Source organism: Sapajus apella, unplaced genomic scaffold (genome assembly GCF_009761245.1).
Source record: "Sapajus apella isolate SASKATOON/1434 unplaced genomic scaffold, GSC_monkey_1.0 scaffold47, whole genome shotgun sequence".
NCBI classification, from domain to species: domain Eukaryota; kingdom Metazoa; phylum Chordata; class Mammalia; order Primates; family Cebidae; genus Sapajus; species Sapajus apella.
In genome coordinates this window covers 10,431,057-10,452,869 of record NW_022436987.1, presented here as the reverse complement: position 1 = coordinate 10,452,869, position 21,813 = coordinate 10,431,057, and the positions used below count along the sequence as shown (strand labels likewise).

At 38.9% G+C, this 21,813-nt stretch overlaps 1 protein-coding gene and 1 long non-coding RNA gene across 3 annotated transcripts in view; one reads left to right on the top strand and one right to left on the bottom strand.

Annotated features, from left to right (window-relative positions):
• The first annotated feature begins 458 nt into the window (after positions 1 to 458).
• Positions 459 to 21,813, top strand: part of LOC116525170 — a 39,511-nt gene continuing 18,156 nt past the window's right edge. Inside the window, exons 1-2 of the long non-coding RNA XR_004257606.1 lie at positions 459 to 1,113; positions 19,444 to 19,590. This is a non-coding gene — a long non-coding RNA (uncharacterized LOC116525170). The remainder of the gene's footprint in view (positions 1,114 to 19,443; positions 19,591 to 21,813) is intronic.
• Positions 18,246 to 21,813, bottom strand: part of INSC (INSC spindle orientation adaptor protein) — a 130,916-nt gene continuing 127,348 nt past the window's right edge. For both annotated transcript variants that reach the window (XM_032240850.1, XM_032240849.1), the window contains exon 13: positions 18,246 to 19,541. In XM_032240850.1, the coding sequence (XP_032096741.1) occupies positions 19,413 to 19,541 (129 nt within the window). In that variant the 3' untranslated portion in view covers positions 18,246 to 19,412. The remainder of the gene's footprint in view (positions 19,542 to 21,813) is intronic.

The following is a 21,813-nucleotide window of genomic DNA, read 5'->3' as shown; positions in this document are numbered from 1 at the left end:
GCACACTAGATGATCTTATTGAGAAGTTTTACTGATTATTCAAAATATTTCTATCTTACAAATTATTCCAAAAAGAAACCTGTATAACTTTTATTAAGAAGATAGTGTAACTTTATTCCAGATCCTAACATAGATAAAATAAGAAAGAAATTTGATTAATGACCAGGAGACACTGCAGAGGTCTTCTGCCTGAAGTACATTCTTCACGCTAAGTCTATTTGCATTCAAGGAACAAATATAAAGACCTTAGAATACATTTATTCCACCCAATTAAACGTTATTATTGTCATAGATTTTAATTTAAGCTTATTTTTCTTAATCTACAAAGTACTTACTACTGATTTATACAGTGCAAAACCTTTTTTACTCTTCATTCTTTCTTGCATTTCAGACCTTCTTTTTTCGGTCGCATTTTTTTCTGCTCAAAACACATTCTTTGGAGTTTTCTTTAGTGACAGTTGTTTGGTGACAAATTCTTTTAGCTGCTGCTTATCTAAAAGTGTCATTCTTCCTTTATTCTTGAAAAATGGTTCCAAATAGTTACTTTCTCTTACTATGTGGTCAGCAGAATAATGATCCCATCCCAAAGTTGTCCACACCATAATGCCTGGAACCTGTTAATAGGTTACATTACATGGCAAAAAAAAAACTTGTAGATATAATTAAGGCTATTGACCTTTGAAAAAGAGTATACTGGAGTATCCAGGCGGGTCCAATCTAACTAAAGGGGACTTTCAAAGCAGAGAACTTCCAGTGCCTTCAGTCAGAGATATGTAGCAGCATCAAGAGAGATACAGCAAAAGGGAAGATCAAAAGATTTCAAGCATGAGAAGACTTTGAGGTTCTATTGCTGGCTTTAGATAGAGGACCAGAGAGAGGCCTCCAGGATCTAACAGCTATCCCCAAGCTGACAGCCAGCAAAGAAACAGGAACTTCAGTCTTACAACTGCAAGGAAATGGATTATGCAAACAATCATATGAGCTCGAAAGTGAATTCTTCCCAGAGCCTTCCAATAAGAGCCCAGCTGAAATCAAGACAGCTTGATTTCAGCTTTGTAAAACTCAGAGCAGAGAAACAAGCTGAGCCCACCTGGACTTCTGACCCACAGAACTGTAAGCTGAAAAACTTGTGTGTTTTTAAGCTGAAAAACTTGTGATAATTTCTTATGATAACAATAGAAAACGAATGCACAATATGTTGACAGTATCATTTCACTTACAGCTTTCACTTTTGCTATTGAGAAACTGGCTGTTTTTCAATTATCATTTCTTTTAAAGTAATTTGTTTTTTTCCCCTCTAAGATCTTGTCATTGTCTTTGATGTTCTGCAGTTTCAGTTTTATATGTAAACATATGGATTTGTTTTTATTCTTCTTATGGGAAATCATCACAGTTTCTGAATGGGAGCATGATGATGATGTCATTTATCAATGTTAGAAGTTTTTGAGCCCTTACATCTTCAGATATGATCTCTGGCCGATTCTCTCCTCCTCTTCAGAATTCCAGTTTCATACATATTAAACCGGTTGATTCTGTGTTCAATTTTTCTTAATCTCTCTTTCATATTGTCCACAAATACTCTCAAATGTATACTTTTTCGGCTGTATCTTCCAGTTCATCAGTTCACTTTTTAGCTGCTTCTAATCTGCTAAATAGTGAATTATCCATTGAATTAAATAGATCTATTGAATTCTCATTTCAATTATTTTATTTTTTATTAACTTTAGGAGTTCCATCGTTTCTATTTTAAATCTGTCTGGTCATTTTTAATACTTTTGCCCTTTGCAAATATTGTGATTCCTTTTGTATTTCTCTAAAAATTAAATCTTCTTATTTATATTCTGTATCTGACAAGTCAGATATCTATATTCAGTGTAGGTCTAGCTCTTCTGAGTTTTTCCTTGTCTTTTTCAGAGTGCTATATTTTTCTTTGTTTCTCATTGGTATTTTGGACTGAGTTCATATGTCTTGGAGTTTTGTCTGTGGAAATGCTTTGAGGCCTTTGAAATTGTTTTTTCCATAGAGAATTGTGCTTTCGTCTAATTAAAGAACCACTTTAATCAAAATTATTGGGCTGGAGAGCGTGTGTGTGTGTGTGTGTGTGCGTGTGTGTGTGTGTGTGTGTGTGTGTGTGTGTGTGTGTGTGTATCACCCAGATAATCTAAATTTAGGCTGCAAAATCATGTGAGGGCCATCTTAGGGTACAACTTTTCCTCTCTGTTGGTGCTAAGAATCAAGCCCGGCAGTTTTCCTTTCGGCCTCCTGGGTCAGATGATTGGGTTTATTTCTAACTCACCCTTATGCTGAGAACATAATCCTTTAGAGCCCCAACGTTTTGTTGGGAGCTTCTCTTTGGACTCAGTATGTCCAGCAGTCTCTGGACTTTGTTTTCATCCAATAGTATTATTCAAGGCTGTTTTCCACCTGGTTTAGCAAATGCCTTTATGTTAAAAACCTGCCTCGTGGATTTTTACTTTCACTTGATTCATGGCTTTTTATTTTCTTGCCAGCTCATTAGAGCATTTAATAAGATGTTGTATATAATTTATTCACTGTTTTCCATTGTTTTCAGTGAGTGTCAGTCAGGGTACCTCATCTCTGTCTTATTATTAGAAATGGAAGATCCAGGCACCTTATCCTTCTGCAAGATAAATTCTCCAAGGGGAGGCCAAGCTGCTACTTGCCTATTTTACTGTCTCTGGAATACCTTCCGAGGAACTGGGACCCAGAAAGATGGGAGCCCTGTCTTGCACTCCAGTATCTTGATAGGCTTACTTGTCTGCTTCAGCCTGCTAGCTCTACTTGTTGCCTCCCTGAGGTCCAATCCCACTGTTCCCACTATGCCAAATATCCTGCCATGCCTGCTCTGCAGTTCTGATCTTCCTCACCCCCATTACATGAACCCAAATCAGTCCAGCCTGATTCTCACACCTGTACGTAAGTATAGAAATAGATTAGACCTTAAGTCCCTGAGTGCACTTGATTTTTAATTGCTCATTTCTTTTCTGGGAGCTGTACCCCATTTTCCTACTAATTTTTCCATCTTTCCCAATATTCTCCAAAGTTCTGTCTTAACTTGTCCTAGAACCAAGTGCTGAACACAATAGTTTCCAGGATGCAGCATGTAGTGAGAAAGGAAGAAGCTCAAACTTTGGACCCTTGAATACCAAAGTTTACTTTCAGATCTTCCACTTGTTAATTACCACCTAACTTCCCTAAGTCTGTATTTTCTCATTTGTAAATATATCTTTGTCAGATTGTACCACAGAAAATAAAGTGTCTAATTCAAAATAGGTACTTAATTTAAAATGCCTGAAACTGTAAAACGAAGATTATGGAGTTTATGTGGTCAATATTGTGTTACTTTATATTTTAAAGACTATAATTTAAGTAATTACAGAAAGAATGAGAAGTCCTTGCTGTTACATATCAGCTCTGATATAAGAAACTGTTATAAACTAGCAAAGGTCAAAATAGAACAGCAGCTAATGTGGGGTATGGAAAGGACTAAAAATGAGCACATAAAAACTAAAGCTAAAACTCAGAATATGACATAACAAGAAAACCTGGATCAGAACCAGGCATACACAGGAAGACACTGAAGGACAAGGAAGTTAAGAAACTTGTCCAGGATCAAGCAAGCAACAGACCAATCTGGCTCCAGAAGCCAAATTCTCAGTCTCTTGAATATGCTGCTTCTACAATGTGAGCAAACTTCTTTGCTCAGAGTTTCCACTATATCAATTATCAGAGTTGATGCATGAAAGAAAACCTAATTTTCACCTTTGACCCAGAGACTCCCACCTTAGAGCTGGGAATCCTTGTGAGGCATTGGTGGATGCCACGGGCACCCAACATCTTTAGATCCTATATTATTTGTAGCTCCTATATATAATTATATTTAAGCTAACTAATAACAAACCATAAGAGGTGCTCCCGGAGCAAGTTGCCCTGACCTCAGTCACAAAACCTTCCTCATCCCATCATCATGTGTTCATGCATCTGGCTCCAGGACTAGATGTGCATGTCTCAAAGGCAGGGAAAGTTTCCTATTCTTCCATTTATTTGTTTCCTAGATCTATCATGTTCTCTATTACATCAATATAACACAATAACTATTTTAAATGTATGAATAATAAAAACAATAAGTCACATTTTGTTTTGTACCTTCAAGGTACTAGGCTCTGTATTAGACACATCTTATATATTATTTCTAATTCTTACAACAACCTTGTGAGCTTGATATTATTCTCATTTCATAAAGTACAGAGATATTAAATAATGGCCTCAGGTTAAATAGTGAGTGACTGACTGGGATTTACATCCAGATCTAGATGGCTCCTATACCTGTATTCTGTCTTATGACATCAAAAAAAGACACTAAACATTTACAAAATGAATAAATTAGATCATTACATTTCATCATGAAAGTGCTTCTCAACTGCATTCTGCTGTTGTCTTTTTTTTTTCTCCCCCTGCTATCCCTCCCCAGCTCCCCACCCCCCACCGTCCCTCCCCTATTTCCCCCTTCTCTGCTGTTGTCTTTTAAGGTACCTAGTCAAAAGCACAATAAATGACATTTACAACCTGTGCCCAGGGAAAGCAGGACTCTTTGGAAACTAGCTTCCAGCATCAAAAAATAAATAAATAAATAAAAATAGAGAGTGAGCAGGGCTCAGGGTTTTGTGGATGTGGGCTGCCCTCCCTCAGGCAGGCTGGGTTGGGTAAGATCCTCCACCGCCCCACAGCTGTTGGATCCATGCCTACCTTGGATATAAAACCAAAGTTCAGTCAGTTTGGCCTCCTCTTTTTTTCCCACTGATCATACTGCCATTTCCACCTTCAGATTCTCTCTCGCATCAGAGTACAGAGTGGTGGTTCAATTCTAAACACTGGGATTGTGTGAACTTTCAATTGTTTGGTACATAAAGAAAGCATAAGTAAAATCTGGTAATTTTTCTTTTAATCCAGCAATTATAATCAGATATAGACAATATTATGTGAGGGAAAGTGAGCATAGGCTTTGAAGTCAGACCAAACTGAATTCCTACCCTAAATCTTCTGCTTAATAGTTATGAAATTTAATTATCTCTTTGAGAACAAGTTTTGCATCAGTAATATGGGCATAACAATATCTTAGAATCAAATTCAAATATGAATATAAACTGTCTTGCACATCAATAAATGCTTGTCTCCTTCCCTCATTCTGTTTCTTCAACAGAATATGAGAACTCTCATATTCTTTAGACAAAACGAACTAGACAAAATCGCATTCATAGACAAAAATGAATGAAAGTTGCTTAAAAATCCAATTTCAACTCAAATCATACAACTCATATCAGGAGAGTATGTAGTAAAAGAGAAACATTTTATTATTTATGTCATAATCAATAGTTCCTTTTCAGGAGAAAAATATTTAATTCTATTATTATCTGTAGAATAGCTTTCAACATGCATACCACAACAAGATTCCTTTAATTTTTTCAGATAGTTCCACTCTTAGAAAAAATTTCCCTGTCAAAGAAACTGTAGCTATTAAGTAACAATTTGCCTTCTTGTCTTTATTAAGCAACAACAAAATTTAATGAATACTAGAGCTTTTGACAGGATGTACGCAGCAAGCCACAAATAAAGGAACTTGGTGTCTTCTTTATTTGAGCTTCCTCCACTGGGCTCCTGGATCTCAGTTAACGTCTTCACAGACTTCCTCACAGATCCAGAGAACTGAGTTGTATTGGAATTTGATTCTGGAATGATGTCCACACAGTAACTTTGTATCTAGAGCCCAGTGGACCAGGAGCTGACGAGATTTTCTTTCTTGCCACACAAAGAACAGAGCAGTTGCTGAGCTGAGCCCTGAAAACAAAGACCTTGTTTTGTATTGTTACCACATGGTCCCTTCCTCTCTCTTTGGAATTTGACAAGCAAATTGGCATTTGTGTTGCTGAGACTATCATAGAATAGTGATTGTTAATTATACCCTAGATGTCCTGCCTCATTCTGCCATGGTTGTATTATGCTAAATGTGTGCAGTGAGCAAAAGATCTTAAATTTGATTTCAAGTTGCATATCTCAGCATGCTGACAGACCCGCCTCAGGTCAGAGAGCCCCTAAAGGGGTCTATTGGGAGTTCTCCTGCTCCAGAATTTCTGGTTCTAACTTACACCAGGAAGTATTCAAAGGGTCCAGCAGATGTCAGTATGAATTCTTGAGTCTCTCCTGGTTAAGTATTAACAGATCAAATTACATCACCCACTGCCCTGGCGAGCTGTCTCTAGACAGGGTATTGTAAGAGCTTTAGCTTCAGAGACAGTCGACTCCTCTAACTGGTAAAATTCTGACCTTACATCTCAACCACAAAGCTGGATGAGTGATAACAGTCACAATCAATCTTCAAGGGATAAAATAAGTGAATAAAGTGGCTGTTTCTAAAAATAAATCTGTCTATGCCAGCTATCTGTTTTCCTCTGCATAACTGGTCTGGATAGATTATCAGCATCTTCAGTCTCTGACCCAGCAGGTTCTCTCTTTATAACCAAAGATAGGCAGGGCTTTAGGTTAATTACAGCTTTAGAACCAACAACTAGAGACAACACTGCCAGTCTTAGGTGTGCTGAGACACTCTTCTGAATATCTTTTCGATTCATTTGGGATAGTTTACATATTTAAAAAGTAGAATAATATAGCAAACATCCATATGTCTACTACCTAGGTTTAACAAACTGGTAACATTTTCCCATATGTACTGTAGGTCTTTTATTTTATTATCAATGAAATAAAGGCCTCACATGCTCCTCTTCAATCCTGTTCCCTTTCTGACCTCCCCAGGGATAGACATTGTCTTGAAGTTTATGTATACCTTTCCCATGTGTTTTAGTTTCCTGGGGTTGCCATAGCTAAGTACCATAAGCCAAGTGGCTTAAATAACAGAAATTCATTGTCATACAGTTCTGGAGACTGGAAGTTGGAGATCAAGGGCAGGCAGGGCTGTGCTCCCTCTGAAGGTGCTAGAGAAGGATGGGCTCCAGGCCTCTCTCTAGTTCTGGTAGTTCCTTGACTTGGGGCAGCATAACTCCAATTTCACATGGCCTTCTCCCTGTGTGTGAGCCTCTATGCCCAAATTTCCTCTTATAAAAAGGACTTTAGTCATACTGCTTTAGGGGCCCATCCTACTCCAGTATGACCTCATTTTAACTAATTATTTCTGCAATAACCCTTTTTCCAAATAAGGTCATATTATGAGATACTGAGGGGAAGGTAGGAGTTCAACATGAATTTTGGGGACATAAAATTCACCCCATAACACCATCCATGTATTAATACTTTAACAACATATGATTTTTCCATAAACATAATTTAGCATCTTTTATATATTTAACTTTTGTATAAATGGCCTTGTACTGTATATATCTTTTATCATTTTCTTTTTCTTACTCCAACAATATGTTGAGATGCATTCAGATGACACATTTTTCCAATTTATTTATAGTATTTTATTTTATGAATTTACTACTACCAATCTCTTCTCTATATTAACAGTTAAAATATATACAAGGTTCAAAATGTCATCCAATCAGTAAATAATAATGGTTATGTGCATCTTGGGCTTGTATTAAATGAGCTCTCTGTCATCCTTGCCAAGACTATATGGCTTTATAGCTGAGCTTTTTTGATCTTGCAGTTGTATAATTTCAGGCCTCACCAGGCTCCAGCATTAAGGAAATATCAGACAAGAAAAGGAGAGCCGCTCAACTATTGGAAAATACCATTAAATAACAAAGAAAAGAAGGAAAACATTTTAATTGATAAAGAAACTCTAAAATTTGTGTCTGATGTGGGAGGGCCCTGGGATGACAGGTGAATGTCCCAGGCTCAAGGGATAGACCTTTAGGAGGAAGGCAAAGGCCAGAGATCAGCTGTGTGACCCGCACCGCCCCACCCCCCCACCACCACATCCCCCACCCCCGCTTTACTTTCCTGGACTGGTCTTTGGGAAGAGACCAACCCCGCTGTCTTTTGGTCGCTAGTCACAGAGAGCAGCCAACCTTGCAAAGGAGAGTTAATGAGTAACCTGAAAGCAGCAAAAAGGCTTCCAGGCCCTCCTGCAAGGAAAGGGCCACAACTTCATCTGCAGCTTTTCCCTGTCCCAGGCTTTAGCGATGGCCAACATGAGATTCAGCAAAGTGAAGGAGGTCTTGATCTTAAAGGCAAATGATACAGCACACTTGAGGTAGGCTTGTGTGGCCAACCACGGGGAGGAGGGGAGGACCCAGTAGCATATCTAAGTACTCCACAAGGCTGTCAAACTCAGATGCCAAGAGACAGATAAAGAAATGGCCTTCCTGGGCGAGTTCTTAGAAAAAGTGAAAATGTCCACTGGTCGCTTGACTCAGAGTTCCCAGCATGGATGGAGCAATGATGGGGTTTCCTGAGGAGCAATCCTGGAGAAAGAGATGTTGACCACCCAGGGCTAATTACCCTTTAATGGTGTTCCATCTGGTTGTGAACACTTTCTGTTTCTTGGGTTTGTTTTTTGTTTGAGACATGATCTTGCTCTGTTGCTCAGGTTGGAGTGCAGTGGCATGATCATAGCTCACTGCAGCCTTGTACTCCTGGGTTCAAGACATCCTTCCACCTCAGCCTTCCAAGTAGCTTGTGTTACAGGCTCTGAACCCAGCTACCTTCTGCTTTTTTGTGCTACCATATTTATTACTCCCTGAGGAACCCCTTTGTGAGAGCTCCATGTCACACCCAAATACTGGCCCCTTGAGGAAAATGCTTGAAAAATCAGATGGTATTTGACTTTTGGAGGTGGGAAATAAAGTTGGATATGAATTTGAGGGAAAGACTTCCACTTTTCTTGCCTGCTACCTGGGCCTTTGAAATTTTCTCCAAGAACTGCCATAGGAAAGTGCCAATCTGATACGAGACTGTGAACTTCCCCAGATGGATTCTGTGATACATTTATCAAGATGCACCAGCTAAATGGTGAACTTTTCAATTTAGAAGTACTTTAGAAGTATAGGTAAGTTCATTATTAAATTTTAACGTGTGTGAGGTCTAAAGAATACATTTTTCAAAAACCATTAAAAATTAGCCTGTCCCTTCCCCCACTCTTGTTCCTCAAGTCATGCACAGATTCTGCTGAAAGCATGGTGCAGTTGGGAATGGGATGAGCAGCCAAGTTTGCAAAATGGGGCTAATGCCCTGAAAGCTGCTTTTCCCCCTGCCTTCCCTGAGAGCAGAAACACACTCCTTCATGTGTGGTGTGAATCCCATGTTCCAGCTGTCATGCATGATCATCATGGCTCGTACCGGAGTGAGAACTGGGCCTTTTTTAACAGTTTATGGTGAGATATGTCTGCAGTGGGACTGATTCAACCTCAGGGTGGAAAAGAAAGAGGCTATGGAGTTTGCAAGAGAATGCCATGTTAACCATGTAGACAAACTGAGGATTCTTTTTTCTGTGTAATGCTAAAATTTGAAAATAAGCAAATATCCCTTTATAGATTATCTCGTTAGAGAACCCTTTATACAAATTCCTTTATGGATTTCTATTTGGGCTACACAGTTTCTTTTGAGGACCTCAAGTCCAAGACATTCTCTTTCTCTTTCTCGCTCTCTCTCTCACAGACACACACACACACACACACACACACACACACACACACACACACTCTTACATATGCATACATACAAATAGCCTCTTATTTCTGTTTTTGTCAGTTATGGATAGCACCAAAAGTTGTAAAGAAGACAAGAATGTGGAAATAAATAGAATGTCTACAAAGGAACCATCAGAAATATCTAACAAAAAGACATGTTCAAGCATTTGTTCTCAAAGGCTGTCAATGCTTTAAAAGTTGAGCTGATAATGTAGAGCATTCACTTTGATTTGTCTTTGATGGTTTACTCTGAAACTAGAATAAAGAGTAGATATTTTAGAGATTTTTCTGGTGTTGGTCAGGAATTGCACAGGACTTTTATTTTCATTATTTAAGTTATATTTTATTCTTATTCCTATTCTTTCTCCCTGAAATAATTTTCATATCTATGACTGAAATTTTAGCAAATGTTAAAATATTGTGTATCTGTGCTTAAGAATTAACTAATTAAAATATAAACCTTTTTTTACAAATAAAATTTGGAATTTGCCAAAGTATTTTACTTTAAAGATCATGTATGGTGTTCGGGCTTATATATACACACATAAAATAAACCATATAAAATATATGTGTAACACATGGAATGATCATGGGTTTTGGTTTCAGGAAGTGTTTGGTCAAATCCTGCCTTCTATTATGTGATCTTGGGCAAGATGTAAAGTCTTTCTAAACCTCAGTTCCCTTATTTGTAAAAATGAATCAATAATAATTACTTAGCAGGAATTGTTTTAGAAATTTAGTGAAGTAGTATATATACAGTACCTGGCACAGAACAAGTGCTCAAAAAAAAATCACAGCTATGGTAGCAGTAGTAGTTGTTATTTCTAGGATACAAGTCCTAGCTTTTCCATTTATTTGCTCTGTAATTTTAAACCTGTTTCTTCATTCCTAGGTGGAGGATATAGAGATCAGTCTAGATGGTCTCTGCATCCCTCACAGGATTAATAGCCTCTGTGTCTAACACACTATGGATCTGCATTTGAAGCACTGTCAAGCAGGATCAGGTAACCTGAATAGACGCAAAGGTGGGATTCGTTTAACTTCAATTGTAACCACGTTTATTGAGCACTTGCTATTAGGCACTATTTTAAGGCTTTTCCATGTATTACCACATTTAATTCTCACAACAATCCTATGCCTAATGTACTATCATTATTTCTTTTTACATATGAGGCAACTGAGACACAGGAAGGTATATATCTTGTCCAAAGTTATATAGTTAGTAAATGGTAGAGTCAGGATTCAAATCCATGACAGTCTACAGTTTTAACCACTATACAGCTTTTCTAAAGGAATTGGCTGCTTATCTACAACTCACCACCCTCTAATCTAAAATCAGAGGTAATACTGGCATTTACTCATACTTATTTTTCTTTCCTGAGCCTAGAGCAGACCTTCATGATAGGTTTGCTGGGGGGCAATGGCTCTACAAAGATCTAGTGCCACATCTGCCTGCTAATAAATGTCTGGTGCTAAGTCACTACTTTCTTTCTAATAGACTTCTGAACTCAAAGAGATATGGTTTCGATCCCACATCAGTATTAACTTTATGATTTTGGCAACACTACTTAATCTCTCTAAGCCTTCATTTCCGCATGTGTAATGGAGAGTGTAGGTGGAAGTATGAATAATAGCACCCAATTCACAAAGGGGGAAATGAGAGGTGACTCTTGGTAAAATGACCATATGTAGGAGGCACTCAACAAGTACGATCAGCATTTGCTCCATTCTTTGAGGCAAATTTCAAATGGAGCCCCTGACCTGAAGAAAGGCTCCTTCAATTCTTCCCTGTTCTGAGTTCCAGAATGGGATTTTTTGCCCCAGGGTCCCTGTTATGGCTTTTTACCTAGGTCATAGATATGGACAGTCTCCCAGTCTGCACTCCAAGGCTCTGTTAAAATCGGCTGGACTTGGAGAGGGTCTCATCAGTTGAGACTGAGTCATGCCTCCTGCCTGCCCTACACTGCAGAAGCGAATTAGGAAGAAAGTAGGGACTTAGCACCAGATACTTACTAGCTGGTAGATGTGGTGCTGGATCTTTGTAGAGCCATTGTCCTCCAGCCTGGAGAGGGAGGACGCGACATTCTCCCACCTGCTGTGGGCTTTAACTGTAAATCTAATCCAGGGCTTGACATCATCCCTTCTCTCCTCATTTAAACTTTCTCTTTCAAAGTTTCCACCTTTCTCAATATTATTTAAAGAAAAAAAGGCCCGGTAGGTCTTTGGCCTGAGTTTTCCATTCTGTGTCCAACTTCCTTTTCTTCCTCCTCTTCTTTTGCTTATTAATAAGGTTTCCTTTATGTGTAACACCATCTTGCCACACTATGGATTTGTGGGTGTTACAAAAAGACAGAGTTGAAGGGACAGTAATTATTCTGAGGTTTTATATAGCCAGAGATGAGACACGACAGAGCTGCAGGTCCTCTGGGGCAAGTCCTCTCATGAAGGATCTTACACTGGAAGCTTACGTAGTGTCATTTGTGTCACACTGCCTTTGAATAGGCTCTTGGTTCCCTCTTTCTTTGATCTTCCCTTCCTATTCTTTGCTACAACTTATATTATAAAATTAGACTTACACACTTTCTGCTCCCAGCCAGCCTTACCCCAAGCAAAAAAAATTCGAAGAGTGTGGAATATTGTTATTAAGCAAGAAAGTATGTTTTCTTCTGCTTGTTGCATTTTCCTTTTATTCTTTTTTGAACTGTTGTTTTTGAAATCAAATTTCAGTGGCAATTTCTCTTTACCTTCATTCTTCTAACAAATGCAATTGTTGCCGGCTTTGTTCTACCACGATCGGTGGCTGGCATGGTGAGAGATGTGGAGGGGAGGAGAAGGAAAGGGATGGGTTTGTTTTCAGTTCTGTATGCTCACTATGATGGCAGTAGGGCACCGGGAGATGGTTGGTACCTGAGGTATATTGACACATTTAGACTTCCTGAAATTGAGTGAGCAGTTTAGAAAGAATTTGGAAAACATGAATGTGACTAGTAAAATAGCATATCTGACAGAAAAGCCTGCTAAAAATATAATCAATATGGTGGTTTTAAAATGTCTTAAAATTCTTTGATAATCCACTCTTCAAACAGTGGAGCTTCATTCCCCTTTCCTTGAATGAGAGCTAGATTCAGTTACATATGTCTAACAAAATGTGTCAGAAGTCATCTAAGTGACTTCTAAAGCTAGGTCATAAAAAGGATGGATTCTGTCTGGTTCTATCTCTCTTGAATCACTCGCTCTAGAGGAAGCTAAAGCCCTGTCCAGAGGACACTGAAGCAGCCTGCAGAGAAGCTCAAATGAAGAGGAACTGAGGCCTCCCACCACCAACCAGCACCAACTTGCCAGCCCAGGGAATGAGCAGCCTTGAAAGCAGATCCTCCAATCCTACTTATGTTTTCACATGACTACAGCCCTGGCTAACAAGTGTTTTAAAATAACAGTTTTAATTGAGATACAATTCACATATCATAAATTCATCTGTTTAAAGTGTATAATTCACTGGATTTTAAGTATATTCACAGAGTTGTGCAACATTTACCATTAATTTTCATCACACCAGAAAGAAACTCAATACTCATTAGCAGTTACTCCCCATTTCTCCTCCCCAAAGCCCCTAACAACCACTAATCTACTTCCTATCCATACAGGCATGGCTATACAATATGTTGCCTTTTGTACTGGTTTCTTCCACTTAGCATAATGGGTTCAAAGTTAATCACTGTTGTAGCCTACTTTAATGCTTCATTCTTTTTATTGCCAAATAATATTCCATTTTATGGTTTATTACATTTTTAAAAACTAGTTATCAGCTATGGACATTTGAGTTGTTTCTATTTTTGGGCAACTATGAATAATGATTTTATGAACCTTAGTGTACAAGTTTTTGTGTGACCATACATTTTCATTTCTTTTGAACATATATATGGAAATTCTGGGTCATATGATTACTCTATGTTAAATATTTTGAGGAACTAAAAGAATGTTTTCCAAAGTGGCTGCATTATTTTACATTCTCACCAGCAATTTATGAGGGTTATAATTTCTCTATATCCTTACCAGTACTTGTTATTGTCTATTCTTTATTTTAGCAATCCTAGCCAGTATGAAGTGTTATCTCATTGTAATTTTTATTTCTATTCCCTAATGACTGATGATGAGTATCTTTTACATACCTTTTGGCCATTTGTGTGACTCCTTTGGAGAGCTATCTATTCAAATCCTTTGTCCAGCTATTAATTGGGTAGTGCTTTTATCATTGAATTTTAAGAATTTATTGTATCTGATATCAATCCCTTATCACATATATGACTTGAAAATATTTTTGCCTATGTCATAGGTTGCCTTTTCACTTTCTTAGTGGTGGTCTTTCAAGCACAAAAGTTCCTAATTTTGGTGAAGTCCAGTTTATCTATTTGTTCTTTTGTCTCTTCTGCTTTAGGCATCATAGCCAAGAAACTATTGTCTAACTAATGATTGTGAAGATTTACAACTATGTTTACTTCAAAGACTTGCATAGTGTTAGCTCTTATACTTAGGTCTATGATGCATTTTCTGTTAATTTTTGTGTTTGGCATAATGTAGCGTTCCAAACAGATTTCTTTTGCATTTGGATGTCTAGTTGGAATTTTTACAGAAACTTCAACTTATTTTTCTTCTTCCAGGAGCCGCTAGGCTGCTGTTTTTCACAGCTATTGTAGTTTCGAGGCTGCTGGTCTTTAAGAATACACTGAAGCTAGGGAGAGATGTATGAGAATGAGACAGGTTAAACACTACAAAGCTCACTGTTCTTACAGAGATTCAGGCCTTTTTCTTTAGGACTCCATGGATTATTGTAAGCCTTTAATTAATTGTCAAAGTTCTGAAAAAATTGATTTTTACAATCTTTAACAGTGTTCTCACTGATTTTATGGAGAAGCAGATTTTGGGAGCCCTTGCTCTGCCATTCTGTAAATGCTTTCAACATCTTCATTAGAAACTTATGAGAAATTCTGAGAAATACCCACTCAGCTAAGCCATTCCTGAAAGCCTGACCCACAGGAAATGTGAGAATAAATTTGTTGTTGTTGTTGTTGTTGTTGTTGCTGTTGTTGTAGTTGTTATTGTTTTAAGCCACTAAATTTGGGAGTAATTTGTTTTGTGCAGCAGATAACATGCCAACAGATAGACACCAACACTAGGAACAACAGATGAATTTTCAGAGTATGGCTTAACATAGGGTGGAACTTCCTGATCCTGAAGATTGTCAAATATTAGAGAAGGTAATGACGTTCACTGGAGATGTGTGAGCAATAACGGAGGATTCTGTTAGAAGACATACTGTCAAGGGAGCCCAGCTTAAGTAAAATGAAGTACTGGGTTATCTACAGAGTCCTTTCCAAAATGATAGTAATGATGAAAACAACTTACATTTGCACAAAACTTTATAGTGTACTAGGAGCTTCCATACAAATGATCTCCCTTAATCTTAATCCTAATCCTAAGAGGGAGGTCAGGCAGGAGCATTATCCCTACTTTACAGATGAGTACAGAAGCTCATAGAGGTACCAAGTCTTGTCCAAAGTCAACAACAGTAAAGTGGTAGAGCTAGGATTTTTAACTCAAGGAGGAATCCTGATTCCAGCTGGTGGTGACTTTCTCCACACCATGCTGCCCACTTATTCTAAAGAATCTGGGTGTCCAGATTTCCCCATCTAGACAGTGTATATAGATATAGACTCTACTCAATTTGTGGACTTCCTGAAAACCCAGTCCCAGCCTTAATCCTGTCCTAGGGCCTAGAGATAAAGGAAGATTTCACGCAATATGTGTGTTTTAGGCCAAGGAAATCCTAACTTTTAATCAATCAGCCACTCCCATTCCAAGCTGATCTGTGTAAGCTGAGCTAACTTGTGGCTACACCTGACCAGTGAGGATTTTATGCCATGGCCTCAATCATGAAGTCCTAAGGCCACATAGCTGGCCAATGTCCTGCCTGGTATAGTAGTTGTCTTGTACAGAGTGCAGGTAGAGAGTCAGTAGGGTGAAAGTTACTATGGAAAAACCATGGGCCAGAGCCAGAGGCTGGTGTGGAAGGTGAAGACTCTTACACCTTTCCCTGGAGCACACCCCTAGCCACAGTCTTTGGTCCCATCTCCAGCAACCATCAACCACAATGACTCCTCTCTTTATAGACCTTCTGTGATTTTAACAGTCTGCTGCACTTGATTCAGCTCTGTACCAACTCCTGGGCCTCTGGAATCACTCTGTGATTCCCTGAATATCTCTGTCTTCCTTACTCTGAGGCCTGGGACACAAGCTACTTCCATTTTCCCCAAGTGCCGCCATCCCCCACTGCATCCTTCCTGGTTCTTCTTTCTGAAGCAAGGCTCCAAGGAGGGATATTATTTGCTTGTACCTAGAACCCCTCTACCTTCTCTTTCTTTAAAAGAAGTCTCATAAATCCTGTTACTTGATGCTTTGCTGCAGTCCGAAAGTAATACTGGTTGCTTTTCGGAGAATAAGAAAGGATGTAGACTTTTCTACATGTGCTCATTATTCTCAGTTTGGCCCCTCCCTAACCTTACCCAGATCCAATCTCTACTCTTCTCTGCCTTGCTCTCTTCTCAAGAGGCTTGTTCCAGAGGATTTCATAGCTGGATCTCACCAGAGTAAGATGGTGAGATCTTGGGAGATCAAGATCTCCCAAGGGAGGCAATGGGAGGCACTGGTAGGAGGTCAGAAGGTGAGACGAGATCATCCAGGTATTTCTGTCCTGCTGCCTTCCTGCCCAGACTCCATGTCCCTCACAGTGGCTGAGTCCCTATGGCTTCTACTGGATAGCCCCTCTGCCACAACGGCAGCTCTCAGTGGACTTTGGTAACACTATTATGTCACTTGGCCTTTCTGCCCTTAGGATGGTAAGGGCTTACTGTAGTGGTTAGTCTCAGAGCGACTCTGCATCCCTCAATAGCTCCCTTAACTCTACGTTCAAGACTCCAAGTAGTCTCTTTACTAAAACTTTATTATTTGAACCACCTGAGTTAAATTCTGTTTCCTACCAGGTCCCTGACTGATATACACACACCACCACAATAAAGGTTGCAGTGTAGAAATTTTCAACATTATATATTGTCCAAATAGCTACTCCTTTAATATCTTCTAGTTCTATGGTATCAGTGACCAACTAGCCTGATATTGAGGAATGGGAAGAGCTTTGACCTTGAATCCAAAAGGCTGGGATTTATTCTTCATTCTGTATGCTTTGGGGAAAAATCATTTGTTTTCCCTCAACACAGGCCTCAGTTTCCTCACTATAAAATGAGTATTAAACTAGATCACTGATTCTCAAAGTAGGGCCCCTAATCTCTGGGGATTCCTAAGACACATTCAGCTCTGTGAGGTCAAAACTATTTTTATAAAAATACTAAGAAGCTATTTACCTTTCTCCAATTATTGACATTTGCACTAATGGTGCAAAAGCAATGGTAAAATTGCACCTTAATATGATCAAGATGTTGGTACCAAACTCTACTTATTGTATTCTTCACTGCCACACACTTAAATTTTTTAAATGCCAATTCCACTTAGGAATATCCTTGATGAAGCAGTAAAAATGATTAAGTATATTAAATTCTGACCCCTGGTACATGTCATTTTAACTATTCTGAGTGATATGAGAACTGCACTTCAGGCATTTCTACTGTATGCCAAAGCAGAATGTATGTCAGTTTTGAGAGAAAGGCACTTGTGTGATTGTTTGAATTGCAGTATGAACTAGTTGCTTTTTCTGTGGAACACTATTTTTACTTGAAAGAATAATTGACAAACTGTGATTATTGAGACTGAGGCATTTGGCAGACATTTTCTCAAAAATGAACAAAGTGAGTCTGTCTCTTCAAGGAAAACAACTGACAGTATTTGTTGCCAGTGACAGAATTTATGCTTTCAAGCTTGATGGGTTTCCAATATTTAAAAACTTTTCTGATGAGATAATAATATTAACAAAAGTTATTTGTTGATATGACATAAAGAAAGTTGCCCAATATCTGAACAATCTGTGTAACTCAGTGAGATTATATATATATAAGACTTATTTCTAAAAATGGAAGCTTTGTATAAGGACTCAGAAGACCTTGGTTTGAAATCAGGGTCTGCCATTTTTGTGCTACTTCAGCTCCACTGTTTCATCTGTAAAACAAGTTTCCTCTGTTTCTTCTCTGTAAAATGAGTATGTAGTAATAAATGCTAATATCTGTTGAGAGAATGATATCAAACAAGTGCATGGCACCTGGTTAATGCTGGCCAAGTGTTTGCTATCACCATCATCATCATCATCATCCTCACATTAGGTGGGAGGAACTAGACATTACCTTTCTATATAGCATATGACTTTAGCGCAAAGGCTCTGGTAATAGGCAAGTTCAAATCCTAGCACTACTTACTAGCTAGTGACCTTGGGAAAGTAATTAATAATATGAACATATATAATAACATATATGAATATGCTGATTCTCATGTGATTATTGTGAGGAATAAATTAGATAATGCATGTTAGATGCTTAGCCTAGGACTTAGTTCAATAGGTTAACTCACTTAAACTAGTAATTGGGAATTTAAGAAATGTTTCTTGAAACATTACTATATCACAATTTTACACAATTATATTATGTTGTGTAAAATTATATCACAATTCGATGGCATTAAAATTTTCAGAAGGATACACAGATTTTTGCAATACTTTCAAGCCGTGATATCAGTAAACCAACTCTCTCTTAAAAAAAAAAAAAGCAAAAGCTGTGCTTTATAGCATCCGCTAATTTCTGGGGTGTAAATACTCCCACTATGGCCAATTTCAACAGGAGGGTTCAAGAGGTAGCTCACAGCTACCAACACAAGGTCACTAAGTGCAGGCTTGGGAAGAAATTCTCACAGTTGTCCTTCATGAGCGGGCATGAGTTGGCTTCGGCACACCACTGCTTTCAAATATACTTTTGAGGAGCAATCGTTCAATAAACCTCATTTGAGGATTCTATTCACCAGGAGCTGAATAGGAGGTTACACAAAAGCAGAGAAGACAAAGGAAGCAGAGTTTCTGATGCCTTTGGAAGTATCTTTGAAAGTCATTGTGGTTTCTCACTAAAGCATTCAGAACTTCACCTATTTATGCACCTATGAAAACAAGACAATTCTGTATGTACTTTTAATAGTTGGAAAAGTTTTTGGGGAATGAAACCTTGGGAAGCAAGAACTTAGTTTAAAATACAATTTAATAAGAAAATCCAGGATACATGTTACATGATTCCATTAATTAAAGAAAAAAAAAAAAACTTCCTTCTAATATAGTCTACCCAATTATGAAATTCATTTTAGATTTTTGGGAAGAGCAAATCTAACTTAAAAAAAAATAAAAACCCTGCTAGGTAGTTGAAATACTTTGGTTCCAAAGTTCAAAAAAATGAGGCAAGATTATATAGTAAGAGTAAACAAAGTGGAATTACTCATGACAATCTGTCATATTAGCCATTATGAATTTCAACATCTGCAACTGAAAAGCTACAGAAGTCAAAAAATAAAAACAAAGAAGATTCCCAAGGACCACAGACTGTTTGACGATGTTACTTTAAGATTTTGCCCTCCGTTTATTTCACACAAAAAAATAAGTTAAGTATAAATAAGGAGATGAGGAGAGCTGGTATGTATTCAGGTGTGTTCACTGGTGCATACTCAGAGGGGGTGTGAGAACAGCCAAATGTCTTTCTTCTCCCACACTCACTACACAAAACTCTCCTCCATGTTGCTGCAGAGTAAGAAGGAGTCCACAAGCCGAGGCTGGACCAATTGTTGGAAGTCAGAGTCCTGGAGGCCTTCAGGACAGACCCCAGCCAATCTACGCAGAGCAGCCTGGGGAGAAGACAGAAGATGTGACACATGTCAGACTGGGCCATGTCAGGTACATGTATTTCCTTCACCTAAGTTGAAATGTGCATTTCAGGAAGTGGTGCATTTACCAGACAATTTGGGCTGATTGTCATGTTGGCCATTCGGCACCTCAGTGACCATCTTGGTCACCTGGTCACCATAGCAACCTCATCTCTTGGTCACCGGGCTTTATTTGCACCTTGATCACTAAGATGTATGTCATCTGAAAGCTGTTAATAATCTTAATAATGGTCTTTATTGTGTCCAGATCCCTAGAGTAATCTTAGAACAGCAATAACTATTCATTTATCCACAAATTCAACAAGGTCCTGTCCAAAGCACTATAGAAAAAAGGAGAAAAGAGAGGGAGAACATATTGTAAAAGTATATAGGAATTCTGCTACTGAGAAATTCAACATATGGCGAGGGGGATGAACAGGAAAGAGAGGTGCCCGCAGAATAAAGTTACTCCCCAGCTCCCCACACAATGAGCAATGAGTATGCTATTTTTGTGTTTATGTCCATGTGCCCTTGCTCATATTTTTTAAACTTAATAATAAGCATTTTATTGTGGCTCACAAGTCCATGTGTCAGCTGCACAGCTTTCCTGATCCAAGCCAGGTTCAGCTGATGTGTTTGCAGTCAGGCTGCCTGGTAACTGGCTGATGCATGATGGCCCAGTTGAGATGACCCCTCTGCTCCTTGAGATTTTGCACATCCCTGCAGAGTAGCACTCATTCTCATGGTAAGAGTCTAAAAGAATCAAATCTGCAGTCCAATGCTCTACGTCTGAGCTATTCTCCCTCCTCCTTGCTCATACTCTTACCTGTGACTTGAAGTGACTTCCTGCTCTAGCCTATTGTCATCTCCCTCATGAAGCCTTCCCCAATTACCCTGAAGCAGAGACAGTCCATCCCTCCCTCTCCTGTGCAACCAGGGCCCCTGGGCTGACCTCGAGCTTCTCACACCTGACTGTAACTAGCTGTTAGGTATTTATCTCCTACACTAGATCCTGAGCTCCTTGAAAGTAAGAATCTTGTTTTCTATTTCTCTGTATCTATAGCAGACAACACAGAGGTTGGCACAGGGCTCAATAAATTTGGCCGAAAAGAAATGAATAAATGAAGTGCTTTAATATTGAGGTCTACTGTATAGCAACCTGAAACTAAATGTGAGCTATGCACCTACCTACAAGTGTTTACCAGTTAACTGAGGCAATGTATCCTAAGTGCTTGATGAATATTAATTTATTCCCTCTTCCTAAGCTTATACACAGGAGGGAACAAGGTGCCCCTCCCCTCTCAACCCTGGTAGCAAAAAGAGTAGGGGAATATCTAGAATGGCAAAAGAAGCAAAGAAAGAGGGAATGCAAACACTGAGACTCTCCCCATAGCACCTCACTTAATCCCTACATGATGCTGCAAGCTAAGTGTCATGATCGCCATTTTGGAAACAAGGAAACTAGGGCTCAGGGAGGGAAAGTGACCTTCCAGACATCACACAGGAGTCTGACTCCAGGGCATTCATACCTACGCACACAGGTAGGATGCTGCAACACCAGGATATGAGGTTATACTAAGCACAAGGCAGGAGTACCGCTCATTACCTGGACATGGCAGGTAGCCTGCTGCTGAGAAATCAGGCCAACCAAGTGAAAAGAGAGGATAGCTTGAGCTGGTTGCTGGGAGTCATTGGGGCTGTCATGTCCAGGCCAGATCAAAGAGAAGGAGCGTGTATCTCTGTGCATTAACGAGCAGGGTCTGTGACCCTAGCAACAGGAAGTAGAGCCCCCAGAACTATCTCTAACTAGCACATCTCGACTCTCATGGGACATGATTTACCCCATGGGCTAAAGAGGGTAAATATCATAACACTTTCTGATTCTTCTTGAATCCAACTGGGAAAGATAACCCCATTCAGGTGACTGAGTTGTCACCATGAAAATAGAATCAGGGATTTTCTGAAGATGAGGAGATAAGGCAATCAATGTATTTTTGCATCGTTAGGCACTAAAAGATTAAGATCGCCTTGAATGCACCAAAATAAAAGCCACAGCAAGAGGGCACAGAGATTTTTGTCTTTTTTCCTGCAGCTGTATCCCCATAGCCTACAACAGTGAATGGAACACAGAACCATTCAGTAAACATTTATTGAATAAAATGTATAGCACTGAGTGACTTATCAAATGTCACACAGCTCATTAATGGTACGACCAAGACAGGTGTGATTGACAGCAATGCCCTGCTGTTTCTAC